An 18702-nucleotide genomic window follows, 5' to 3' on the forward strand; every position below is an offset into this window, starting at 1 on the left:
GAGAGAAATCTTTATTTTATGTATAGAATTAAGAAAACAACAACGCCTCTATTTGCAGGCAAGATAAAAAGAAACTGTTATATTATATTATAATATATATGAGTATTTGTACTGTAATGTATTACTCTATGTGGCATTTGATAAAAATGCGCTAAGTGATTGTCAGATAATATGCTAATAAAAATGAATATATTGTTGCACTAAAGCTATATAATGAAATTGTTCGGTTTGAGTATCTATATATATTACTACTATGTTGAGTATTCGGGTCTTTGATGAGATTTCAGGTCCTTCTTATTGGTCTGTGTCCGCGGCCGTAGTCACCGCATACCCAAACCTCAAGCACCCGTTCATGACTATGTAGCTGATTTCACTGATAGCCAATCCAGGGTGGAGGTAATAGTCCATTTTTTGCCTGACCAGGGCACATCTATGTGGGGTTAGTCAAGGTGATAATCTTTTAGTAAGACTTATGTATTCAATAACTGTTTGCCAGTTGTTTACATCTGGACTTATGCGAGTTCTGACTACTTTGTAGTCCTTACAGTGATAGAGGAAGTGTAATACTGTTTCCTCATCTTCTAAACATGTGCCGACTGGGCTGAACGTTAGTTTAGCTCTGTATTGAAACAGTTGTAGGGCACAGTGACCTGTCAATAGGTCACATAGTGTTCCTAGTTCTTCTCTTGTTAATTGGAAGTGGCTGTAATGTCAAGTGATCAATGGGTAGATGTGAAATAAGCCCGTAAGGACAGAGTCCGTTTGCCATTTGTGTTTTATGTCGGCGTGTCCATTCCCGTTGAATGCATTTTTTAATGTTATTTTTTGAAAAAAATTTCGAATTGATGTCATCCGAAAAATTTTTCTTGTTTTTTCAGTTTAATTTGTATTTTTGTATCAGTTAGTTTTATTTGTTCGTATGGATTTTATTTACAATTTATTTTATTTTTAAATTTTAATAAAGTTTACAACAAAAACTGGTTTTTGGTTAAACACTGTAATCTTTTTTTTTTACAAAATTTTTTGCCCGAAGTTCGTTATGATTACCAATGGAGCGACAGTCATAACATCGCAGCCGAGCCGCATAGACGGAAGAGAACAACTCCCTTTCAGTGCAGCTGATGCATCAGGTGCAGTACGTCTTGTGACAAGCTGTTGTGTTGCTCGCCCGTTCGACGGGGAACAACTCTGCAAAAACAACAGTTTGTCAAGACAGGCTATGCACAAGCTCATCTCCTCAACAAACTCTTTTCAGTAATCATCACCATGCTTGCAACAAACAAGCTTCAGATAATAAAACTCCATTACTACTAGCTACACTGAATCACTTCAAGGCACTGCATAACTCATTTCACGACTTTCATTCAACTATTTTTTAGTTCTCACCTTCTCCACCTCTTCAGCAAGAATAAATAAACTTCAATACTCCAATGCTTATCCACAACATCTATACAGATTCTTGTCTACACTAGCATTTATCCTACTCTAACACCTGTCCTTTACCTCATCTGTCTGGTAAAGGGTACCATGAAACACTAATCCTTATAGTCTACCAGCATCCATAAGCCTACTCATTAATTAACACTCACAACAACAATTCCTGTTAGGTCAGCTGCACCGTGTTAGATAACTCGGTTAAATTGCTTTTCCAGTTGTGGAATTCAAATACCTAAATGGAGTCATTGTTCATTTAGCTACATGTAAGTTATTTATATTGTTTGCCCACTAATCTCCATGACATCACGCAACTTCCATGACTTTCAAAAGTTTCTTATAGCTGACTTGGCCTCAGGTGTCAATGTAGTCAAAGTTCACCCTACTCAGATTATACAAGTAGCAAGTTTTAAATAAGGAAGATAGCATTGTAGTGCAGATAAATATGAATATAGTGCTAGAGAAAATGGAATTCTTCCCAACTTTGGGTTAATTCTAAGGTCATTTATTTGGTTAGAATGGAATTTGCTTATTTTATCTAAATTGATTATCTCTATTAGCAAGCATTAGCTGGCGTGCAACTCTTATTGCTTGGTGAATTAGCAGTCAGGTTCTATTGATGTTTTTCGATCAAAGAAACTAGTCTACAACAGGCCCGAATTCCCTGGAGTGGCTGGCCGGCTGAGCCGCCCCAACTTTTTAGGAATTTTCTGCGGCTAAGTACAGTCAAACTCGAATAACTCACCCTCGGATAAAATGTAACATTTCATCTTGAACGCCAGGTTAACACAAACAGATTTGTTTGATCCGTTCCCACGCAATGATAAATTGCTTTAGATAGCATGACCTCAACTTCGTTAACTCGAACAGTTATTTTCCCAACGGCTATGGAAACGGTTTTCATCGCTGTAGAATATCACTTTATTCCAAGCCACAGAGACAAACATCAACTGTAGTAGTTCTAGGCGTCATTATTATCGTCATCAGTAGTAAAATATTCTTATTAACGACTTTTATAAAGGTTTGCAAAAGGTCAAAGTTTTACCAAACATCTGCTTTGCCATGTCCCATCGAAAGCGTGGAAACCTCCGGATTAACTTAAAATAAAATCGGCAAAATTGATCTTTGTTAAAACACCAAAAAAGTCTTTTTTCTGAGCGTTTTAACCGCGGTCAAGTTTTGCCTATTTTAATCTAAAAACGTCTCAGCAGTCACATCAACTAAAACAAAACAAATCTCAAAAAATAGAAAAATGTTTATGCTTTCCAATTAATTTTTTAAAGACTTTACATGAGAGGCCCGGCTGAGACCTACATGAGAGAAACCTGTTGGGGGCTTACCTTGCCCCGCCTCCACACCCCCAGGTGTTTATAACTAGTCGCCTAACATTAGCCGCCCCAACTTGCAATCAGTGAATACAGGCCTGGTCTACAGTCATGACTCAACAAGGCGTTTTCTCTGTATCTAAGAGTTGAGTGAAACGGCTGATGACTAATCAGCTTCTTTTATCCACCTTTCCATGTTAAAGCATGAGTTAAGTTGTTCAACATCGCAAACCAAAAATAAAAAAGAGGCAAAATATAAATGAAACTATTTATTTTTTTAATCTCGATGTATCTTAGACAAAGTGTTCAAAGTGCAAAGTTTCGTGTCAATAATTTCACTCTTGAAATTTAAGTTTTGTATTGCTATGCTGATCGATTAGCATCTTATATGATTGAATGTAAAGTCACAAATAGTTCATTCAATGTTTTTTATATTCTTACGAAGATTAGAAAGAGATGTACACTATGTACTTAACTTTTTGTTAGAGTAAATTTAGTTAGAAGCCTGATTAGTAGAGGAGCATTTATTTTGTTAGGATGCCATTTTGTGTTATTATCGTCATTGTGCAAACAAATTTTCTATCATTATATGACCTTTCGTTTTAGGATATGAGTTGTTACAATTTTGTCTCGTTTACCTTCATAACCTTGGTCACATGACTACTAAACTAACACGAAATACCGTAATGAGCTCGAAGAGTCACAGAATAAGACAGTTTTAGTATATCAAACGATCGATCTTTCGTCAAGTTATTTTTTGTCTTTCAACATCTAAGGTAACAAAAAAAATGGTATTACATTTAGTTGTACATATTGTTAGGTGAAATTGGCACATAGCACTGTAAAGAGTTGACACGCCGTTATTATTAAGAGGATGTGTTAATACAAGGTAGGGACTCACAAAGATTAAGGCAGAAAAGAGAAAAAAGTAGAACAAAGGGATGGAGAGACGCGAAGGTAAGATTGAACAACAAGGGAGTGACAAACAATAGGATACATGGATGCGGACTGTGAAATGGTTACAGAAAAACGAAATTGATAGCCAATACTACTCAGAGTCCAGCTATAGGAAATGCAGGCAGCTCCTCATTGACAAACGAGACTAACCCATATATTTGCATGATGGTGTTTCACCACAATCACATATAATGCATTGGTATACTACATAAACTCACAGACTGTAGGTATTTTCAAGGAAAAAGATTATTTTACACACGAGGGTTTCTAGCAATCTCTTTTTTAAGTTTCTCTTTGTGTTTTATTGATGAATAAATAATTTTGACTTAACTTCTCATGCAGTAAGGAAAACTAAAAACATATTTAATAATCAAAGCCAAGCTACAATTTGTTGTGCTGATTGATTGTTCTATTTGCTGCACCACGCTCAGTTTTTTTTTACTAGGGTTCGCCTAAGCCCGTATCGATTGTAAACATTGTGAAAACTACAATGAGACAATACAACAACTCTGAATAGCACAATTTAGACCACCCTGGCCAAAAGCCAAACTAAATACCTATTAAAAATGTGGCAAAGCTCCAACCATAAAACCTACAGAGACTATTTTCTCTTAGTCAAGCCAGTCAAGACTGTCTAAGTTTGTGGTTTTATTGTAAAAAATGTCATTCATTGCCTAGGACTGCCTGCAAGTGTTGCGGTGATTTCTGGTTTCTGCTGAACTAGATTTACTCTCTTGACTGGAAGGAAATGACATTGAGCCGGCAAAAACTGGTGACGACAGAGTAGCCTTTTTATAGCGTGATGGCTGATCAATAAATAGATTTGTTAACCCTCACTCTCTAGATGCTGCCATGGTATATCACTGGTATGCTGCAATGGTTTACAGTTGTTTTTGGTTCTGTAAGGGTATCCAGTTCACCATTATCTTTATCAACTTTTCACCCCTTCTGAAAACACTTTGAACTAATAGTTTCCGCTAAGAGACAAATCAATGAGGAAAAAGCTGTTCATTTTGGCAATGCTAGCACAGAGTCTGTTCATGCTAAAAAATAAGCATTTCTGGATGTCTTGAAGTAAGCATCTTGATAAAGTATACTCGATTTTCAAAATAATACCTGAACATCAATCATGTAACATTGTTATGTACGTGCTATAACAATTTCTAAGACGGAAAGTCAACAAAATTTAGGTGCCCTATCCTATAGCTCACAATACTGTGATTAGACAGCTGGCACACTCCAAATGTGAATAAACAGAAATCCAGAAGAAGATAGCACAAGTTTCGCAGTATGTTGGGAAAATACAGGTGATGTGAATCATAGGAAAGATAGCATCTTTGATGAGACAAAAACTGCCCACAAAGGCCCAGATAGTGTTGCTAGGCATGGAACCTAAAAATAATCAGTGTAAAACTTGAGAAGGCAGTAGATTATAAAAATAGATAGAGATTATTCATCAAATCGGTATTAGCCCTTAACCTGTGCTGGATGTGAGCCAACACTATAATGCCTACGATCTTACAAAATCAATTGTTGGATAAAAATTGAGCAAGGTGGAAATTTGAAAGCAAATTCTGTTTCCACAAGTACGTAAACTGGTTTAGACGCTAGCTGGTTAACAGTTGGAATAAAAGGAATTCATCTAATATGATGACTTTGCAGATTCTGACTGTCTATTCACAAGCTTTAAGCACCACAGTCCAGCATCTAGCATGTAACGACAGTTTTGTAGAGTTGCCCTACCATAAATATGCATTTAAGTGTAAAACCTCTATTTGCGCTAGAAAGTTCAATCTTTCATCTACACAGTGGTACAAGATCTGATTGGTTTACAGCATGTCATGTGACATAGCGGCCGTTTTTATTTAGTTCCCTTCAAATTAGAACTTCTTAAGCATACCAGAGCTAGCAATCGCAAAACATCATAAGAGATGATGTGATGTGAAAATGCAATTTTTATTTTCATAGTACATAATATAAGTAAAAATTGTTGCAAATTGAGGTGAAACATTAAATATGGCAAAATATCTTGATTTTTTGCCTGGATACCACGGGGTTAAGGTCTGGAAACAAACTTGTGAAGCTAGATATGTTCTAAGACTACATGAGGTGAGGTACTTGAACGTTATTCTCCACCATGTTTGTGTGAAAGAACCAATAAAAATCTCTAAATTGTTGTTTTAGTCACTAAGATGATAATACACTTTTTATATTACATTTATGCGAGAGCGTATAATAAATGATGAACAATATTATTTTGGTATTGTAAAGGAAACTGCCGGTTCCCTTTACTCTCCACAAGACAGCCAAACAACAACACTGAGTGTTAAGAGCCAATGAAATATAGTTACTGAATAAATATACAAGTATGCATGCATGACAGGCAATCAACAAAGAACATACATGCAGAGAGCATGTGCGCAGTACAACTCTGCTTCAAAGAACGATTCCTCTTTCTTTTATATTTTTATGGAGTCTAGGCTCTATTTTTCTCAGTCCCTTGGCTTTCTTCTCGGTTCCTCGACTGTTCTCTCAGTCATTCAGTTTTCCTCTCGGTAGTCCGAGTTCTTACCAGAAGCTGGGCCCTCCTCAGTATCTCAAAGACTCGATCCAACGACCATGGTGGCCAGGAGGTCTCGTGCTATGTCCCTGGTCAAGGTGCTCTGCTGTTAGTGTACACATACAAAAAATTGTTGTGGATTTTTTGTTTTACGTTTCTAAAAACTATATCAAAATATATTTTTTTGTTTGCAAATGAATAAAAGTAGTCTGTAATTACAAGTAGCGATCTTTAAACTATAACTATGTGACGGCAATTCTAGTTAGGATAGTTTAATAGTTCCCATGCCTTCAGTCTATGCATCTCAGTATGCAGACATGTTCGCTACAAAAGCAAATTACAGTATTAGGAAAACGGGTGAGATGTACATTACCAATTCTCATGATTTCTATCAGTAGTCTGGTAATACTGCTCCCCAAAATGCAATAAAGAGTTTTACACAGTGAACTATTTTCCTCTTGTTGCTTTGTAATCTGTCATACTTGCAACAACTCTTGTAAAAGGTATGATGTCAAGTATTGCCCTATCATTACTAATTAAAAGCATTAGAATCTTTATATGAGATGATCTTGGACGAGTTGATAAAGCAATGCTGAAATACCTCTATGAACCCAGCTAATCCTTTTTTGAAATCATACCTTTCAGCTGGTGAACGGTAATTTCAATGTGCATAACACAATTAACAAGCACGCGTAGGAAGGGTTAGATGCCGACTTCATAGACAACTCCTTACATGTGTAAGATGCAAAGTGGATGTGAACAAGAGGAATAAAAAACTTGCTGCATCATACAGATCTAAACCAAATTATCCTTTCTCCTATGTCTGCTGAGATCTCCTGTTGCATGCAATCTGTCATACAAATTTTTTAGGATAAGATATTATTGCGTTTAAGAAAATAATTATTTGATAATTAAAACTTTTGCCAGTTAAACACAGTTAAAAGAGGAATGATGGTGAGTTCTACGTAGCTCCTCCCAGTAAGCCGGAATGTACCAAGATTGTATAAAAAACCAAACAATTGGTTTGACAACATAAATCGATTGACATAACGTCTTGGAATGTAGAAAATGAAAAGCGTAAAAAGTTGCCATCACAAGAAAAATAGTATAATGCAAGGATCAACCTGAGTAGCAAATCCAATTATAAATAAAGCGGCAAACCCAGGGTGCGTGTGCACGGCCACGCCTTCACTCAGGTGCATTAGCTGAAGGGCTAATGGCTTCCGCAGAAACATTCCGCATGGTAAAAAAATAATCAGGTCAGTTATATAAGCCATATGTCTAAAAAGGGCTGCCTAAGCATTACACAAAAGCCAAAAGAGACTATTTCAATCTCTAAAATATCAGCTCAGACATTTGTGTCAGTTACTAAAGAAGGTCAACTAGCGAGATGAAAAGCGTAGTAGAGATATATAGGTCACGTCTATGAAGTACCAAGAAATGTTTTCAGGTTAAGACGGACTCAGTAGCGTAGGAGCTATTAAACTGTCGTCTGCTGGTAATAATATTATCCATTTCAGTGTTGTCTTGTTCGAGGGCATCTCTGTAGTCAGAGAGCTCTTTGGAGGTCTTGATACGCTGGTAGTTGGCACTGACAATCATCAAGAATGAGACCTACATGGTAAAAAGAGTTGGAAATTATCAGAATAAAGTTTAATTATAGAAAACTCAAAATCCCGAAAAAGGGTAAGGAGCAGACAACCATAGCTTTGATCATCTTCATGAGTCATATCATTCAGCTACCTGTTCTTTAGATATGGGAATGCACAAGTGTGGTATGCAAGTGTGTATATAAAGTATCAATGCTATAAACATACATACTGTGTACATTCACTATAAAATTATTCGAATAACTAAATTCCCTACTTACTGCATCTTTAACGATGAATGTCATATTTAAAAATTCATAGTTTTAGTAGATTATATCAGAAAGTATCACAGTATTCTTCTATCGTATGCGATTGTTTTTGATGTTTGGGGTGATCTAACCGCCAGGATGTTTATAGATTAAAATTTACAAACTTGATTACAGTTTACAATGCTTAAATTTTTGCAAAACAGACAGCTTGAACTCAAACATACCATAGAGATACTGACGCACCATAGAGATACCAAGATACCATAGAGATACCGACATACCATAGAGATACCGGCATACCATAGAGATACTGACATACCATAGAGATACCGAGATACCATAGAGATACCGACATACCATAGAGATACCGACATACCATAGAGATACCGACATACCATAGAGATGACAATGAGGAATGAGCCAGCAAAAGCGGCGCTCATCAAGGGAATTTCTCGAGCAACGAGGTCACACATGTCTGTCAGTTGAGACTGTCGGCAAAGGTGTGGGCCGTATATGAACAAGTCAGGGAACTCCTTGTTGTATCCCGGATAGTATATGCCTAAATCACCAAAGGTAAGATACAACACAAGAAGGAATAAATGACCTCCTTTAATACACACCGGGTGGTAAAGCCGTAGTCCTTCCTGACTCAGCTACAGCAGTTTGTTTGTAGTTAGTACTAGTACTAACTAGTACTAGTACTAACTACAACTAGTACTAGTACTAACTACAACTAGTACTAACTAGTACTAGTTAGTACTAGCTTGAAAAAGAACAAAACGTAAAACACTGGCTTACAATAAGGTCCATTAAGATTATTTGATGAACACTATTTTGGGTTACAAACCAAAACTCAAAAGACACTTATATATAGGTCAGAATTTTTATATTGAAACACGACAATTTTACAGTTTGAACAACATGTTATAACATGATAGTCTATATCATGACATAACATTTTATACATGACATATCAACTTGTCTAAAGCCCTTAAAAATGTAGTTTCTTTTCTCAATTATCTAAATTTTTGTGCATTTAACTCGCATTTGTCAATCTAAAAAAGCAAGATTTAGATAGCTGGGGAAGAAATAAAAAAAACTGAATATTTTTATAGCTATTTCATACCATATATCTGCAGCCACTTGTTAATATGCAAAACAAAATTATTACACTAAATACTAAAACAAGTCTGTTTGCATTTCCGATATTTTACCCTCGAAATAAAATAGATAAATATACAGTCAAACCTCAACTTACCCTAGGACACTTATGTATTCGCGTCATCTAACTTTAGCATTTTTGCGGAGTCATCCTTTCACGAAAATTTCATGAGCGAAACTAAGCTATCATAACGAACGAGCGAAAACGGCAAAGTTAAATGGCTTTATTTATTGATATCCACAATAAAATCGTCATAATAGAAATGCAGGTAACTGTCGTGTGTGGTGGGCTCAATGGGAAATTTCTGGTAAACTCATTATAGCTAATACACCGACTGAGCCGCATGGCAAAGCAAATTAAGATGATGATATCAGTTTAGTCACCGAATTTGTAACTGATGAAGATGAAAGTCTGGTAGGTGAAGTCATAAAATTGAATAATAATTATTGTAGTGATGAATTTTATTATCAACCAAAACAATATCAACCCTCACCAGGTCCAACCACGTTATACAGTTTTGGTTGTGAAGTTGGTTGTTATCTATTTTCTTCTTCTTGGAACTTGAGTGTGAAAGACATGTGAAATTCACGGCAGGAGGGACCTAGACGTCATTGATAGTCCAAGAAACAAATGGCAGCAAGTGATCAAATTGAATTATCGATCTCACCCGCACATTTTAACCTGCGATTTAAAAATACAAACTAGCCCCAAATTGAAAATTTTTTCTTATTAGTGAACTGGACCTGAGGAATGTAATCTGTGTTTTCCACTGCATTTATTTTCACATCACTATATTTTCGCACTCATCAGAGCAGCGAAATTAAGTTGCAGCGAAATTTTACTCTGTGTGCTATTCACGAAACTAAATACTAGCAAAATAAAAGTGTCCCAGGGTACAGTCACCTCGACATACGAGTTTTTTCCCCATGCGATGTAAACTTTGAGCAAATGCTTTCACGAGATAAAAAAATGTTTAACAGATGATGGCTGAAGTTCTTGATTAATGTTGAACATTGCTTTATACCTGTCTCTTTTAGTTTTAAACTAATGTGAGTAGCAGGAGTCATGACAGAAGGAAAAAAGTACAGTAACGCTTTTATTAAAATTAAAACAAAGATAATAGAGAAATCATTGAAAAATGGTTTCCGATCATTTTTTAAACCAAATCTTCAACATCTAATGGATAGGAAGAAAAAAAAGTGTAAGCAATACAAATAAAATACCAACACAAATGAAATTAAAAAAGCAAACCTCAAATGTTAAATGTTTGAGGTTAATAAAATATAATCAAAATATAGAAATAACTTCTTTTTATTGAATACTACTTAATTTATTTGGTTTTTTAAATGCAGTTTATTTTTACTCCGTTTTATATAAGGAACTCGCTTTAAATACATGATTATTGTAAAACTTCTATTTGAATGACATGGGGCTCTATTTTTTAAACCTTCTCTTATTAATAGTGGCGCTCAAATAGAGATGACATTCAAATAGAGGTGAGGTTCAAATAGAGGTGGAATTCAAATGAAGGTGGTGTTCAAATAGAGGTTTTACGGTATCTGAAAGATATATTGTTAAGTTACAGATCATAGAACGAATAAAATTAAATGAATGCAACACTATAAGAATCTTTGCTCTAACATATGATGTTAGTAACAAACAGAGCACATATTGGACTAAATTAACCATAGGTCAGTGTTTGACTGTTAATCCTTGGCAACATGTCAAGGGTACTATTTTTAAGGCTTATACGCTCTAAAATACTTGAGACAAATCCTAAAGATGACTTTACACAAAATATTAGAACATCTTATGAGAAAGTATCGATATTTTTCTATTATTTGCTATTGTTTTTGATGTTTTAGGTTATCTGACTGCCAGAATGTTTTAAGATTAAAATCGACAAAACTTGATCACGATTAAATTGCTCAGAAGAAAAATACATGCGAAATAATGCCACTAGTTGCTATCGTTGCTATAGTTGATGTCGGCTATCGTATTCAAATTGCAGCGTATTCGGTATATCTTTTTGCAATTATAGACGTCATCGTTACACTTTCACTCGATCTGAGCATTTTAGTTTTAGTGATTTTAATCTAGAAACACCCTGGCAGTCAGATCACCTCAAACATCAAAAACAATAGCAAATAATAGAAAAATTCCAATAGTTTTTGCTAAAATCTACTAAGACTTCGCGCAAGTTTATCTTTAATTGTCGAAGTGCAAGTTACTTGGCGTCACTAGGATTCTTTAACCTACTCGAGATCTTACCGACAAGTCCTGAAATCTCACCTATTCGGGAGAGGTTGAAACAATGGAGAGCAACGCCTGAGCCTCCTGGTTGTGTTCCCTTATAGCGGAACTCCATCTCGCATATGCTCCTCATCATCACAAAGAATATGATTGGAATTGATATACCGGAGGTAATGAGCATCCAAGCGAAGTTGACCACATAGGTTACCACCAGACACTACAATTTATCAATTAGGCGGCTTGACAACCACAAATCCAAAAACAATAAAAAACTCTTGCTGAATACATATCTATTTATTTAAATACATAATTTATATATTTTAACAATTTGAAATACAGAAAAATAATGTAAAAAAAGGTCACTGTAGGAAAATCTCCCTACGCAAGCAAAATTATAGGGGATTATTTTTTCTTACCGGTATTTGTTCAAAGCTGCACCTTTAATAGAAAAGTCAAAAACACAAAATCAAGCCAATATTTTTATTATATGTTTAATAATTAAATTTATGAGACTGATAAAGAACACAGAGACAAATATTAGCTAAATAGTGTAGGTAAAATATTTGAATGTGTTTCATATTTGAAGTATTTGGAAAGTTGCTTTTCCCTGTATACAGCTTGCAGTGCATAAGAGGACAACTCCGACTAAACAGATTCTATGTCCACAAAATATTAGCAGGTTTGATTAGCTAATAAATGATCTAAGAGCTTTCAACTTCATTAAATTCTGGCAAGTGTGAACTGCTGCAGCTCAAGTGCACAAGTAGTAATATTTTTAGATTTAAGAAATTAATACTAAAATTATTCAGTTTTACGATCGTACTGAAATTGAAAACCAATTTACGTAAGAATTCGATATAATTGGTAACAACAACAGACTAGAGCTTCCCGATGTAGCTAATAAATCGTTTGGTGGCGATTTTGAAGGTAGGCAATGTGAAACTGCCACCTTTTAAAGAAATATGGCCAATCATATAAACAATATAATCGTGTAATATCGATTTCTCATGTCTGATGACTTTCAGGGCAAATGATATTGAAACTACAATGCACGGGCCTTCTAGCCTTATAATAACCTCATTCCATGGCCTTAGACACACACATTGGGGCATTCATGAAATACATGCTTCTAATCATCACAAATACAACACAGTTTCCTTTTGAATTAAAATATACGTAAAATACTTACAAAATTTACAAGTTTATTACCAAATAATATTGTGATATATCCCTATTTGCAATCTCTATCTGCAATATCAACTATTTGCAATATCAGGTCGGGTGATTTTTCGAAACTGTGAAGCCCTACAGCAGACAACTGAATGAAACTTTTGTGAATGTTTCACACATTGATTCTTTCAAAGCTTTAGGTAGTTTGCTATAAAGGAGTAGTGGCTGTTATTAAAGGTTGACTTGCAACAAATTTCAAGTTACAGTTATTTGGTATCAAAAGAATCACCATGTTTTACTCTGCTGTGTTGTAGGTGCAAAATATGTGGAATGTGATTACAAGCTCTTAAAAACTCAAAAACGAACAGTTAGTCATAGCCATCACGAAAACGCCGTAGATTGGAATCCCTTACCAAAATGGTACAAATAGCACAAAACACGATGGCTTCTGTTTAAACTTTCATGCAACCTTATTCGTCGAGATATTTTCACAAATATACTTCACACATTCAATAAAACTGCGTCTATTGTCCTTACGCGTCTATTTCATCATTATTGTAATGCTGTCACTTTGAGCACTGATTTTTAAAATCTACCGTAAAAATTCATTTAATTTTTCAACCTCAACTCGAAGAAGTGCATATCATTTTCTGATAAACATGACGAGCCTGTTGGTAACCTGTGATAGTCGAAACATGGTGCGGAAATTGTCTGCGCTATTTGACAATAAGTATGGGTCACATGATCAGATTACAACTAATGATTAGACCAAGCCGAAGCAAAACTGTAACATAGCAAGCATCTATATTTGATACGAGCATTTCGGTAAAACCCGAAGTGTTTGTCATAAACTAGTGCTACGAGACGCTTTCTATTTAGCTTTTTATTGGCCTTTCATTTTACGTGATAATATCACATGTCAAAACGATAACCAAAAGGTTTGAGAATGTCATCAAAAGAAAGAGATTCCAACTTACGGCCGTTTTTTTATCTATTTGTTTTTGAGCTTTTAAGAGCTTGTAATCACATTTCCACATATTTTGTACCTACTACACTGCAGAACCAGACATGGTGAATCTTTTGATATCAAATAGCTGTAATGTGAATTTTGTTGCAAGTCAATCTTTAACTAATCATAAAAATTAGAAGACCTTCTCAATTTTCTTGATCTATCAAGAATGCTCTTTTGTGATGTTTTTCATTTATTAAAATTGTCACATGACCATTTTATTTGAATTTATTTAAACTCGCTAATTTTTAAAATTAAACTGATCATCTATCGTTTCATAAGAAGTGTAATTGGCGAAAGAGCACACACATGGGTGTTACACATGCCTGGTGTAAACAGAAGAAATGAGTGCAAACTTACGCAGTAATTTTTGACCACATTACCGCAGAAGACCCAATTGATGAAAATGGCTAAGATTAAATGCATTTGACTGAATGGAGGTAGCAATGATAACGAACTGCTAGCTATGAAAAACCAAAAAATTTTCAGAAATTAATAAACAACGACATAAAAAGATGTTTTATTTTATCAAAATCAGCTAATGATGAGAATATCAAATCAACATAGTTAGCAAATCATCTTATCACAGGAAACTATCTTCAATAAGTTAAGTATGGAATATTGATTCAACAAATTGTATGTAACTCTTATGAATATATGACTTTTATGACAATACTAACTGAATGTCCAGCTGAATACTAGCTGCAATATATACAATTGCATACAACCACTAACAATTATTTTGAAAATATCATTGCTAGCTGCTTTAACAATCTTCCACCTAATATCCATTCTCTGAACAGAGAAAGGCGTTTTAAACACTATTTGTCAAACTAATTATTCGATTTTAATGGCAAACTTTTTACTATTGTTGTATGGCCTAATTTGAAAAACATTTCTATTTTTGAAATGAAATTATTGCCAATAAAGTACTATATATATACAAAAAAATCCAAAAAGCTTTTATTTATTTTACATGAATAAATTGTCAAAAATAATAAAGATGATTGAACAGAGGTACCATACTGACGAAACTTACAAAAGCTGCTGAACATCGGCCTCCCATAATGCATTTAGCTCCGGAGAAAACATTTCTTCTAGTAGCGCCTGTAGCCAGAGCTCCGAAGATCAACAACACGATACCGATGCAACCGGTTAGAGCTCCAATTGTTGTCAGCACAACCCGTAGCTCACCCAACCTACCATAATAAATGAGTAATAAGCAATAGGTGGGTGAGGGACTGGATGGCACAAACATGTTCTATACAGACCATAGATGGTTTAAGGATTTAGGGCTAATAAGATAAAGACCACAATGAATCTACAAATTATATGAGTACTAGCTGTGCCACCCGGCTGTGCCACCCGGCGTTGCCCGTGTAATAGAAGTCTTTGGACAGATAATTGATTTGTATTTAACATATAACAACATTTGCCATTATAACTTTCAAACTACATGAGAAAAGTGTGTCGTGTAGTTAAAATAAATTAAGAGAAAAATCAAAACAACTGTAAAGGTTTTAAAACTTTGTCAAACAACTGTACCTTTCAAGCTAGTAGCCTGGCATATTGCCAATGGAAAACTCCACTAAGCTAGTTAAGAAGGTTAGGCTTCCAACGACGGTAAGCCATGACTTTGAGCCTGTATTGTTGTCCAGCTCAGCTGTTCTAATAATAGCTATAGCCGGATTTCCAACAGACGGAATTCCAACACATGGACTTTGAGAAATATATATATAGATTAACAGTACCCTCTAAGCACTAAACTGCGCATAAAATTTACATTAAAAAAGATGAACCCAAAAGTAGCTGGGCTATGTTCTTTCAACTTCCTAAATCTCAGAACTTTTAATAATAATTGCTCACTGACGATTAGGAGTAGATCATTCAGTCAAAATTTACCAAAAAAAGGTCATGGCCTTTTATGATGCACCTAACGAATGATGACCTAACGAATGCATTCATTCCGAGCTTTGTATCGCATGTCGACGCAAATATTCATATAAGAGTACATAGTGTTTGGTTAAATTCGCTTTTGAGCCCAAAAGCTTTAAGTAAATACCATAAACAATAAATTAAAAACAGAGCTAAAACAGATGCACAAAAGAAAAATCAAATAACAAAACTTACTCATATGAGAAACTAAATTAATAAAATAATAACCAATTGTATTGTTAGCACACCATAGCGAAACACGAACAGAAATTTAGACTTAGCAATGCGTAAGTGGTGATACGGATACATAGGAAATCTTTCTTTGACTTACACCGAGTCAAGCATAAACTAAATACACTAATATACTTTTGTTATTATCATATTATTTATATGTTATTTTTATTGTTTTACCAGCCTCGCCATTTTCACTTATCAAACTACAATGTTTCCGGAAACTTTGAAAGTTGTTCATCGAAAATTACTTTTGGCGTAAAATCAAAAATTAGCTCAAAATTTTATATCACAAGTTGGAAAATCTGTATGTTGAGAGGACCCTGATTGTATAATTAATAGTCGAACAGAGAGTTAATTTAATACCACGCATAACGACAAGTTTAGTTTTACGGCAAATGAAGATCTCAACAACGAGAGAATTCGTATCAGATAGGAGCCACTGCGGACAAAGCGAATAAGCTCAAATCCACATACAGCCACTCAAACTGAAATTATGCTGAATAACCTTCATGTTGGAGTGGAGGCAAATTAATTTTATTTATCTTATTGAAGTGCTAAATTTTGTTTATTTGCTAGAAATAAAATCACCTGAAAATAGCTCAAATAATAGCTGAGCAACACAAAACTTCCTGACATGGTAACGCTTTTTGAGGAGCTTGGTTTATGGTTTATTACGGCCTCACAACTTGCAGAACATTTTTTTCTTATCATTTATTCCCAATGTTTACTAGATTGAAATATTCTTTAGTCTAAATACACTTGACTACTCATAACAAACTATGTTTGAGTCGACCGTATGTAGAGCTCAGTCTAATCATGATTTCAGTCAGTCAAGTGGTTAGTCATTTGAGATGTTACACATTGTACCTGACTAGCAGCCCGCAGCAACTGATATCTTATGTAGAAGAATGGAAAGTGACAAAATAAATCTGTTGCAGTAATTGTCAAAGACTTTGGCCCTCAGGCTAAACAAATTTTTATATCATGCTAAACAAATTGGCCAACCAAAGAAGGTCATAGAAAACTCGTTAAAAGATTGCACAAATTAGGAGCACCTTCAAATCCTTGGCACAAACCAAAATAATCTGTGGAAATGACACAAACATGAAGGAGACTGATGAAGGTTTTTAAACCAATGGGTCAGATTATCAGATTAAATATTTAATAAATTCTATGCAAGACATGACTGAATATAATGTGTGACCACAAGTTATTTCCATAGACTGTGGTCACCATTAGTGGCTAGCAAAATGATGATAGGGAAACTTCATCCAGTTTGAGACACTCTTCGTGTAAGACAAACTCACCACAGGATGTCATTGGCTTCATTCAAGTTGAATCCATCAGACTGGCGCAGAAAGAATTCCAGTTGATCAAGACCCATGTAGAATGGCCCACAAAAGGAACCGATGCCAGCGAGCAGAAGGAGAAAAGAAAATACAGAGGCATAAGGGACTTGTGTCCAGCAGGAATCTCCTGTGAGGTAACAAGCATCACATTAAAAAATGACAGGAATATAGGAGGAAAGATCAATTTAACCTGCCAGTTTACCAGACATTGCCTAGTAACGTTTACAATTTGCGTGTAAATATCTGTTCCTTACCTAATACCCTGTCCAACGAGTAATTCAAGATCTATCATGAGAAAAATCATATCAAACAGTACTAAAAACTGTAAGACAAGTTATATGAACCAGGCAGTGCAAGACAAGTTGTGTAAACCCAATATCAAACACGGCAAGTTAATTTTAACAACAAATACTAAACACTGTTAGATTAGTATGCACCAATATGTAGCCCTGAAAGATGATTTTTATCCATCAATACCATGTACTGTACCACAACTTGGATCGACTCAAAGTTACCAGCGTAAGACAAGTGGTACAGTCAACTCTCGACGCAATACAATACAGTTATACATAATGTATATATTTAATTCGTTTCACAACTCAAAAGAAAAGCATTTAAACAGAAACGAATTTAAACGAAAATATTATATATAAAGCATGCAAAAAGAATGTGTAAAAACAAATCCAATGTGTAAACAAAATTAATACAGTAACAATAAATAAAATGAGGTCATTTACTGTCACTTAAGCTTAGAGACATTAGAGACACGTAAACAGAAGTAATACTTGACAATGCATAGCCTACTCCATAGAGCGATGATAGAAATAAACAGCAAAATTTGTATTAATATAAGCTAGAAGAGTTTTAACTAATTCAGCTTATATATTTTTAAAATTTAACACTTTATTTCTAATTTCTACCAGCTTTTTAAAAGACCGTAATGTTTTGAGAAACATCAGATGCCAAATATTGCAATTACTTCGAAGGTCAAGACAAATATCTACTTAGCATGTCCAAAACTAGAATAGAATTGACTATAAACCAGGACATGACCGTGAAAACATAACACTAATGTTGACCTAATAATCGCTGTACTGACCCCTGGCAGACAACCAATCAGCTATAATGGAAACTGAAAGATGGAAAAAAGCCTGAATGAGAGACTGCTTCGATAACTGATATAGGTTAACGAAATTTTGAGTAGCCAAAGATGAACCTGTCAGAGCACACCTAGAGCTCATACAATTAATTTTTTGTTCCTTCCTTTATGCTATAGTGCTTGAAAATGCTTACCGACTGAGCCCATAGACAAGCAGTTGACTGTACTTGGCAGAATAAAATATGTCAAAGGTATACAGTTTGTGTCTTTTTTCTACAACAAACACTGATCAGCTTTTATCTTCAACATAAATAGCGACAGAAGCAATAGCCTTTTGATGTCAAACTACTACATCGG

The 18702-nt window shown here is 34.9% G+C and overlaps 1 protein-coding gene across 1 annotated transcript; it reads right to left on the reverse strand.

The window, feature by feature from the left end:
* Nucleotides 1-7108: 7108 nt before the first annotated feature.
* On the reverse strand, nucleotides 7109-17367 carry LOC137406380 (neuronal membrane glycoprotein M6-a-like). Its single transcript, XM_068092956.1, has 5 exons — nucleotides 17205-17367; nucleotides 14768-14927; nucleotides 11589-11766; nucleotides 8530-8693; nucleotides 7109-7890 (listed from the first exon to the last, which is right to left on the reverse strand). The coding sequence occupies exons 1-5, from the start codon at nucleotides 17279-17281 to the stop codon at nucleotides 7723-7725; spliced, it is 747 nt and encodes a 248-aa protein (XP_067949057.1). The 5' UTR covers nucleotides 17282-17367; the 3' UTR covers nucleotides 7109-7722.
* Between the last annotated feature and the right edge of the window lie 1335 nt (nucleotides 17368-18702).

The sequence above is a fragment of the Watersipora subatra genome, chromosome 10, assembly GCF_963576615.1.
Source record: "Watersipora subatra chromosome 10, tzWatSuba1.1, whole genome shotgun sequence".
NCBI lineage: Eukaryota > Metazoa > Bryozoa > Gymnolaemata > Cheilostomatida > Watersiporidae > Watersipora > Watersipora subatra.